This window comes from Primulina eburnea, chromosome 18, assembly GCF_022965805.1.
Source record: "Primulina eburnea isolate SZY01 chromosome 18, ASM2296580v1, whole genome shotgun sequence".
Lineage (NCBI taxonomy): Eukaryota > Viridiplantae > Streptophyta > Magnoliopsida > Lamiales > Gesneriaceae > Primulina > Primulina eburnea.
In genome coordinates, this window is record NC_133118.1 from 3506226 (window position 1) to 3515889 (window position 9664).

Genomic DNA, 9664 nt, shown 5'->3' on the forward strand with positions numbered 1-9664 from the left:
AACTTCTTGCTCAAGAACAAGGCTTTGGAGAGCCTACTGCTTATCATGTTGGCCTTGTCCCAATCTTTCAGCAGAATCAGACAGTTGAGGAAAGAACTACCGCCTCCCCAAAGGCTGCTGCTCTTAGTACTCCTGCATCTCCAACTAGGCCCATTCAGTCCTCATCACTATTGTATGTACATGAACTGGCTTCAGTTGAGGAAGTCATTGAATCAATTGTCCCTACTGTCTCTACCACTTTAGAATTGCCGGCTTCTGGATCTCCTACCCCAGGACAACAAGCAGCAGAACCAGATACTACTTCTTTACTGCCGAACTTAGAGTTGTTTTCTGCTGCACATCAAGCAGAAATGACCGTTCTTCTGGAACAGCCCTCTGCACCTTCTATTGAAGCATCTTCAGTTGCACAGGCTGCTACTGTACCTATGGAAGAAGTTTTGGCCTCTCACTTGGCTATTCCTACTGAAGATACTACTCTTCCTCTGGTTGCTGTTGAGCCTACTGTTTCTACACTTCCAGCAGACAGCAGAGCAGACCCTGTTCCTTCTACTACTTTAATAGATGCTCCTCATGTTTCTACTGCGTTGACTGTCTCCCTCCCTGTTTTGACTGCGACAACTTCTCGTCTTTCTGAGATCAAACAACGCATTCTTGAACGAACCCCTTCCCCGGAATCAGATGCATTCAACCTCGAACATCAGATTCAATGTCTACAAACCGACCTCAACAACATTTCTGATTTAGTAAAACGCATGTCTTGTGAAAACCTTGCGGAATTCAGTGGTGCTCAATCTTTCCGAGAGCGAATGGGGAAATACATCTATCTCACTAAGGAGACCTCGGACAAGATGTATGCTGAAGCCTCTGTTTTCAGAACAGCTATCTCAAGAACTCACAACGCCATCATGCTTGCTCAAAATGATATACTCACTCGAATTACTGAGCATGATGATATCTTTCGATCCCTGTCTACTTCTGTGGAACTTTTGGATGCCAAGATTGACTCTCAAAATCAATCTATCACTGCCTTAGATAATCGCATCTCTTCTCAGACCCCGTATCTGGAGATGCTAACCGATGGCATTCAAAATATTTCCGGCAGACTGAATGATCTCTTTACCCATGTAGTGGCCGCTGATGCCAAAAAGGGGGAAGATAGAGGAGATAGAGGAGATCAAGCGGGAGTTAGGCAAACAAAAGATGAGGCTGAACCTTCTAACAGAAGAGATCAAGAACCTCAAAATGAAGAAATCTTTTACAGGGACATTGGAACCGATTGATTGTTTACTTTAATGCGTTATTAACATTATCCATTTGATTAAATGATTATCTGTTTTACTTAACGATTTTCTACTGTTTAGGTTTTGGCATCACCACAAAGGGGGAAATTGTTATATATGAATTTTATTGTGGCGATGATAACTAAAACCAGTAGACCAGCAGACCAGAACAACAGAATAGATTATCAGTAGCTGCTGCTCTAGTAAAACTAAACCAGTAGAAAAAGGATAACAATACAAACCAGTAGAGAATGACTTCTAACGTTGCTATCTTAATTGTTACCGTTAAAGAGTTCCTAGTACTAGTATTAATTGTAGCATTAAATACTATACGGAATCATTTAATGCATATTACCCAATTAAGTATAAAACAAGACTGATTGTTTTATAGCTTTTCTGCAGGAACCCATTTCGGTAATAAAGCTGATTGTATCAGTTATCTGAAGACTTCTCTGATTGTAAACGTTGAACTCAGTCGATTATATATACTTGGATCAAATCCTTGTTAAAGTGACACTTCGCATAATATCATTTTCAAGGAACAAAGCTACTCTCTTATCAAACGAATATCAGTTTTCCTTGAGCATTTTAAAAGTTCAACACAAAGAAAAGTAGCACACGCTTCATAGCTTATATCTGATCTTTTGTAGATCATCTTGTGCTACTAATTCTTACACTCTTCACGATCTTTACTGCACTAATATTTTATCAGAAGAGTCTGTAATCTGAAAAGAGTCTTTTCAGAACTTTGTGTTTCGTATATTTGTGAGTTGAGAAACTAAGAGTTTCAGTAGGCTGAGGTGTAAGTCCTTCTGAAGTGGGTGTGTACAAGTGTTGTACTGTAATATCCAAAGTATTTTAGTTATACCTTCTGGAAACAGAAGAAGGGGAGACGTAGAAGAGTTTATCTTCGAACTTCCATAAACAACTGCTGTCTACTGCTTTATTGTTGTTTCAACTACTTCATCAGATTGTTTCCGCACGTTCTACTGTAATCAGGTGAAAGTATTCGCACAAGATCAACTACTATCCTTAACAGGATTATAGTATCTCATCAGAACGAAAAACGAGTAGAGTTTATTCACCCCCCTCTAAACTCAAGTTCGATCCTCAACATAATTCATATTTATTAAAAAAGTTATCTTCGTTAAAAAATTACAAGGATTATATAAAAAATTTAATACAAAAATAGAAAGTAATTTTCTTTTTTTAAAAAAAATTTATCATTAAAATATACAGGATTAATTACGTATACCTCTTTTGAGATTTATCATATTTAAAAATAAATCAAATTAACTTTGAAAATTGTATTTATATCCCTCATGTTTGTATCAAGTTTTTATTTACACCCGCCAACTTTAAAAAATACATAAACATCACCTAAAATATATGTCAATCTTATTTTGGTTTAATTCAGAAGATCGGATAGTTTAATTTTAAATATGTTTAAGTAAAAAAATTAAATAAAAATTAAGATAAAATCAAACAAAAAATTAAAAATCCATTTATTATTTTTTTTGGTTCTATCGATTTATTTTTAAAATACACTGAATAAACTTTAATATTTTGAGTACATTCAAAATAAAAATAAATTTTTTTTTTGCTTTAATTCTTTTTATATTTTTTTTCATTAAAATAATTTGTAAAGAGATAATGCATCACACATCGCTGTCCAATATTGGTATTGTAGTGGAGATAGTAGGTAACTTTACTATTTAAAAACATTAGAGCTTGGGAAATTGGAAGTACTAAAATAATAATGTGGTCCTAATGCTACCTTAAACCATAAAAATAAGCCTAGTTTTGGTTGTATGCTAATTGTCTTCTATCTGTTAGTTGGGTGATTCATCTCTTTGGAATATAGATAAAGAAAATAATTTTTTTGTCCAATAAATTATTTAATTTTTGTTTTAATCTGTTAAATTGTCAAATTTTAGTCTTGTGCACTAATATTTAATTTTCGGATATTTTGATCTAATTGCTGATGTGATACCGGACATGTTCACATTTTTCCAGCCACACGTTAAAAATTTTCATGTCCAAATTTTGAATATTTAGTGGACCAAACCCAAAATAAAGCAAGTTGGTTAGCCAAAAAAATTATTCTCATTTCGATAACTTTTGGGTTTAGAAACTCAAAATATCTTGATTTTGATGATAACAAAACTTCTTATTATTTTTTTAATCAAGCGTGATGTTGTTAACTCAACATGGAAACTGAAACTCGAATTTAGTCAAATTGAAAATCTGGTCAGTTGTTGTATTTTGATGATATCTCACAACTCAATTATAAAAATGACCAGCCGCTAAAACAAATGAACAAAAACTCTATTTCAAACAAGTCGTATTTCATGTAAGTTTAGCTAAATCGAATTTTTATCTAGGCAAAAAGATAGTTACACAAACAAACTAATTGCAACAAAAAACAACAATTAATTGGGTATGAGCAGTTATGGTATTTTGGTTATATTAATCCACTCGATTATCCAAATGTAACGATTCAATATGAGTTACAAAACTAATACGATGATCTATAAATCATATTCACAAGTCAAAGTCTGAATCAGAGTTTAAGATGCCGATAAATGATGATGAAACTACTAGTTCTGAAGGCTGATTTCAGCAGAACTCGTTACTTTGGTTCAGTCTAGCTGACGAACCCAACTCAATGATCAGTCAAACTGACAGCTGACCATAAAATCGTTCAGGCTCCAGAAAAGCTTCTAGCAAAGCGGAAATGTTCATTTTAATGTTAGAAACTGTCCAGAATCTTCCCAAACGGTCATATTCGTATGTCTAACATATACATCATTCTTGGAGCTTATAAATACAATATCTTGAAGATCAAATACAAGCTTTGGAAGGGAATTCAAAGTATGAGCAGTCTATATAAATAAATTAATTAGAATGAGAGCAAGCTCAAGTGTGAGGATACATTTGTTATGTACATTCACTATAAAAATCATCTCATGCAATCACTCACATATACATGAGAGTTAAGCTTCAAAATTTAGTTGAGTGAATCTTCACACAAAGACGTTAAATGTGTTTGTAATCTTGGCATAAGAGACATTAAACATTATGTAGATTGTGAGGTTGTGGCCTACAATCGAGAGTTTGTTTGGAGTTTCGATTAGGAAAGAGATAAGTTCTAAGTTGAAGTAAGTTTGTATAAAGAGTTGTTTGAATCAAAGTCTTCTAATATCCTTTCCAAGCGGAAGAATGGATGACATATGAGTTGCTAATCCCCGAACATCTATAATCAAATTTGTGTTTATTTATTTATTACATTTATTTACTTGTTACTGTTTTTAAGATGCATTATTAAAGTATTTTATATGTTTTTCAAATACCAAATTATTACATACCGATTGTTTGATAAAATACTTCAACCAAACCGTTTTTACACATTCAATTTGCATATTTTTAAAATGATTTCCCAAAACGTTTAATCGATTTCTACGAAGAATTATTTTGATTGTCGTTCGCTTGGTTTGAAAATCAAATTCGATTTAATTCATGAGTGTTCAATATTTCAAGAACTGAGCTATTATAAGTCAATAATTATCTCACATTCGATCCTATTGATTTGTGTGTGTGTGTGTGTGTGTGTGGGTGAAGTACTTATTGTTTATGTGAAAGAATATGAAGTAGGGACCGAAAGTGAAAATTCAAGGGCTTGTTTACTTTTATTTTTCCTTGTTCTGGTAATTTATTTTAGTAATTTATTTCGATAGGCAAAAACTTGTGTGAGGCGGTCTCACGGGTCGTTTTTGTGAGACAAATCTTTTATTTAGGTTATATATGAAAATTATTACTTTTTATGCTAATCGTATTGATTTTTATTGTGAATATTAGTAGGTCGATCTGTCTCACAGATTAAAATCTATGAGACGGTCTCATGTGATACCCACTCATTTCGATAAATGTATAATGTATGTCTGGTATTGTTTGTGAGAGATAAGATCGCCCGTGGTCCAACTGAAGATGTACTTCTCGTGTCCATATGTCATGAATTGAGATTCCACATAATTATGTAGGATACACATATTTAATTGGGTTAGTTACTCTTTTTATCGATGTTGTATTTATTGCATGTTTGTACGGTCCATTATTTTGTTAATATATAGTTTTAATATGTTGTTCAACCAATGTGTCTGTCTATGAAATAATATACTGGATATACAATTTAGATATACATCATCAAATCCAATAGATAAATGTTATCTCATAAGTAGACGCAACGGATGGACAACGTATCAAGACCCATTTAGGAGGATAATAGCTTGTTGTATTGGAAAGCAAGAAGCATTCATTGGCATTTTATAGCAAGTTTGGCCATCTACTTCACATTATAAACAAAAACAAACAACAAGAAGGAGAGAGTATAGATTCTTGTCTTTGTAAAACTCAAACATAGCTCGTCTATAAATTCAAGTATTGCATATAGCAGGGACAAATCTACACGGTCCGTCGAATGACCATCTATCACGACTCCATGCGCAGCGATCTTGGAGGGGTGGTCACGGTCTTTTGTGGACCTGTTGACAAAGGATTGTATCACAATTATGTTCTTTTAAATGAAAGAGCCATTGAAAAACTTGAAGCTATAAACATATAGTCTGGGCGCGCCAATCGCAGTTAAAACAAGTGAGATAATCAGTGATACCCGCATGATCATGTGGTGATAAGCGCCCCGAAATTTTATCTCATGATTCAATCATGGTAAGGATTAATGATTTTAATTACCATAAGCTCCACGTATCTCGACTTCCCTCCATTCTTGGACTAGTGCACAGCAACAGCACATAAAATGTGACAGGAAATCATCAAAGAATCCGCCCTGATAAGGGAAAAATTAGTGCAGCTTCAAATGTGTTGTACGAGTTGATGTTCTAAAATCGTCTCGACCCATCAAAATCAGAGTTAGCTTTAGTTAGAGAGTTTGAAATGAAATGTATATTTATGCCACTGTCGATAAATGAGACGTAAGAAAACTTTAGATGAATCGTGTAATTTGGGTTGAAGCAACACGGACGGATGAAGTGCAGAAGTAAGGCAAATTACTACAATGTACTTGGTGTTTGAGTTGCGTGCAAAGTTATGCCTCTTCAATTAAATCATCTGGAAAATGGCATTAGCGAGTGCTATTTCAATAGAGAAATCTGAATAAGAAAAGCAATATCAAGATACCTCGATGTTGAGTCTTCGACGAAGCTTTCTTCTGATACAGCAAGTATAGCAACAACAAGCTAGTACTAATGAATGCGCCATTATTTCGTTACAAGCCTCTGCTGAAGCTGTGATGACAAGAAGAAAGAAAATATATTAGTTCGTATGTTTTCCTGATCCCATCGAAATACAATTGGCGCGAGAATGCTAGTGGCACTTACACATTTCCTTGCCAGTAGCTACTGATGCAACCTTTGAAAGTGTATCACATGGACAAAGGAACGTCTTTACACCTGTCAATACAATTTTCGAAATGAACACGCATCCATAATAACTAAACCAGATGCAGGAGAAACGATGAGATTGCGCAATAAAATTTCTGTCCTCGACTCGATAAGGATACTATTTTATGAAAAGAGAACATACACAAGTATGGCTCAGAACAACAGCCAAGTAAATCTGTATGCCATTTCTCTTGCCAATTTTTTTCCCTGGATGATACCACATCATATTCTGGGGAAACTGCTCTTTGACTATGTCCCGAAACCGTGCACACACAAAAATCTAAATTTAGACATTCAGCATATGGATCTCGGTTTGAAACCATCATTCTTTCGTAAACATTTCATAAGAGAAGATGCAAATTAGTATTCTGGAATGTACGTGAAAAAAACAGAAGAGACCTTGATCCCGTTAACTCGTCAACTTTTCTTGGACTTTCGTGGCAGGGAAAATGCCTAATGTCCTGCTCCAATTTTTGGGTAGTTTTTTGTGGTATATCTTTTTGTGGGGCACGACTTGTGGCATTTTCAGCTACATCAATCAGACGTTCAATTACTTCGCATTGGCCAACATCCATGTTAGCTTGTGATTGTTGAAGCTCAGCCTTAAGCTTTTCGTGTTCTTTTTGCATAGCCTTATCAAAAGGTAAATTTGGGTACGAAAAGGACATACTTTTCTTCAAAGCTATAGTGTCATTTGCAGAAATTGCGACTTGCACTTTCCTGTCATCTTCATCCAAGGTGTACTCACGATGATCCATCTGAATCTCTTCTAACCTCTCCTGGATATTTACACAAACCGGTGCACGAATTATAACTACAAGAAAATGCTCTCGCTGACATAAAACACTCCTCGCCCTTCTAAATTACGACAAAACCACCCAAGACAATGCAGATAGCTACTTTTGAATTCCTAATTCAAGAACTTCTTACAAACGAAAAAAGTTATAATGTATGAGAATTCCGATAAATGTATCAATTCATATTGCAGAATGAATCTATACACATTTTGTGATACCAAATTTATTTGTAAACCATTATAACCACCCAAGAATAATCACAAACTCAAACATCAAGAACTCCTCCTAACTGACACAACGGACTAAACAAAATCTGGAAAGTTGCCGGCCACTCAAAATTTCTGTCCGAAAAGAAACCATTTATATTGAAAGAAATTTGAGCAGGAAATGGAAGGCAACAGAGAAATGCCTCTTTCAACATTATGCTGCCTTTCAACCGAAGATTAAGACGATATTTCTCTGTTTATTTTTTATATCCTTTTTGTAGGGTGGGTGAATATTCCATTAAAATACAACACAAAACAATGAAAACGAAACCAAACATTCTACAAAGAACTCACAGTCGAGATTCCCACTTCCCATTCAACATTATTCACTTCAAAAATCAAAACCAACGTCAAGTGGAAACAAAATCCAACAGAAGACAAAACTTTGAAAATACCTTGAACCTAGCATTATCAAGAAGAGCAATCAGAGGAATAATCCTCAAATACCGATCGATTTCTTGCTGGGCCATCCTGAACTGATAAACAATGTTCCACCCCATAGCCATCAAGTACAAATAACTCTTTTCTTGGCAACTATTCACAAGAACATAAGCCCTCCTCAATGCATCCTCGAGCTGCTCCAATGGCTCCCTCGTTTCCGGGTACTTTTTCAGCTCCGAAATCTTGAGCTGCTCCAGCAGATTCCCTATCAATTTCACGTGCTGCGCGAACTGCCGGCAATTCTTCTTGTGCATCCGCGCCGTGTTTGCCGCCTTCACGATCAAACCTATCAGCGCCACCGCGTTTAGGCCCGTTAACTGTACCACATTCGCTATCTCCCCGAAATGCTCCCAAGTTGCCATCTTTTCCAAAATTTTAAAAAAAACTTTGAAGCCTTGAATCTTGATCAGATTAGTTGACCAGGAAATGGGTTTCAAGAATGGATGAAATTGGAAGGTAGAATGGAGCAGATTATGGGAAGTGCCGTCGGCAAAAGGACACTGTTCTTCATTTTTTCTGCTAATTTCAACTGGAAAATGATGATACCCCAGTTGGTGAAAGGGAAAGGAGAATTCTATGTTTGATGGAACGGATTTGTTTGTATTGTGAATAATTTTCGTTCAGGTTTGGTGAATCTTACACAAAAAAATACGCACTATATTACCATGATTATGTTTCTTGATTGTGGAGTGGGAAAATGTTCAACAGGACAGCTTGGAGTTCATGTACACCACACTAACGGATGAATTATAAATAATGTGTCTAATAATTTTATTAAAGGTTTTTTTTTTTTTTAACGTGTTCGATTCTCATGAATTATATAATATAATTATCGAGAGAAAAATGTTAGATATAATAATTTTTGAGTGGGTTTCATGTGAGACCGTTTCACGGATTCTAATCTGTTAGACGGATCAACTTTATCCATATTCACAATAAAAATAATACTCTTAACATAAAAAATAATATATTTTCATGGATGACCCAAATAAGATATTTATTTCACAACTACGACCCGTGAGACCGTCTCACACAAGTTTTTGTCATAATTTTTTATATTATGACGGTGCCATTTGAGATGTTTTATGGTTTAAAAGATTGAAATCACATTATTATTACTTATTATAGTTTTAATGATATGGTTAAGATATTTAGAAATCTAAAAAATCAATTAATAAAACATGTAAATTATAAAGAAATTTAAATTAATTTTTTAAAATAAAATTGTAGTTTATTCCGAATGAATTTAAAGATTTTAACTAGTGAATTTTTCTTTAAATTTTAGTTAAATTCATTGAAAATAAAAACCCCGTTGCGAATCTTATATCTAAGTTTTCATTTTTAATTCACGTATTATATTTATATATATCGGATTGAAAATATTACAAATATCATATTAGTGGATTAATTTATTCAAAATAATT

General features: G+C 34.4%; 1 protein-coding gene across 1 annotated transcript; it reads right to left on the minus strand.

Moving 5' to 3' along the window:
* Positions 1–5623: 5623 nt before the first annotated feature.
* Positions 5624–8943, minus strand: LOC140819878 (protein MID1-COMPLEMENTING ACTIVITY 1-like). Its single transcript, XM_073180131.1, has 7 exons — positions 8195–8943; positions 7136–7515; positions 6879–6985; positions 6674–6745; positions 6474–6580; positions 6030–6123; positions 5624–5821 (listed from the first exon to the last, which is right to left on the minus strand). The coding sequence occupies exons 1-7, from the start codon at positions 8600–8602 to the stop codon at positions 5769–5771; spliced, it is 1221 nt and encodes a 406-aa protein (XP_073036232.1). The 5' UTR covers positions 8603–8943; the 3' UTR covers positions 5624–5768.
* Positions 8944–9664: the final 721 nt, after the last annotated feature.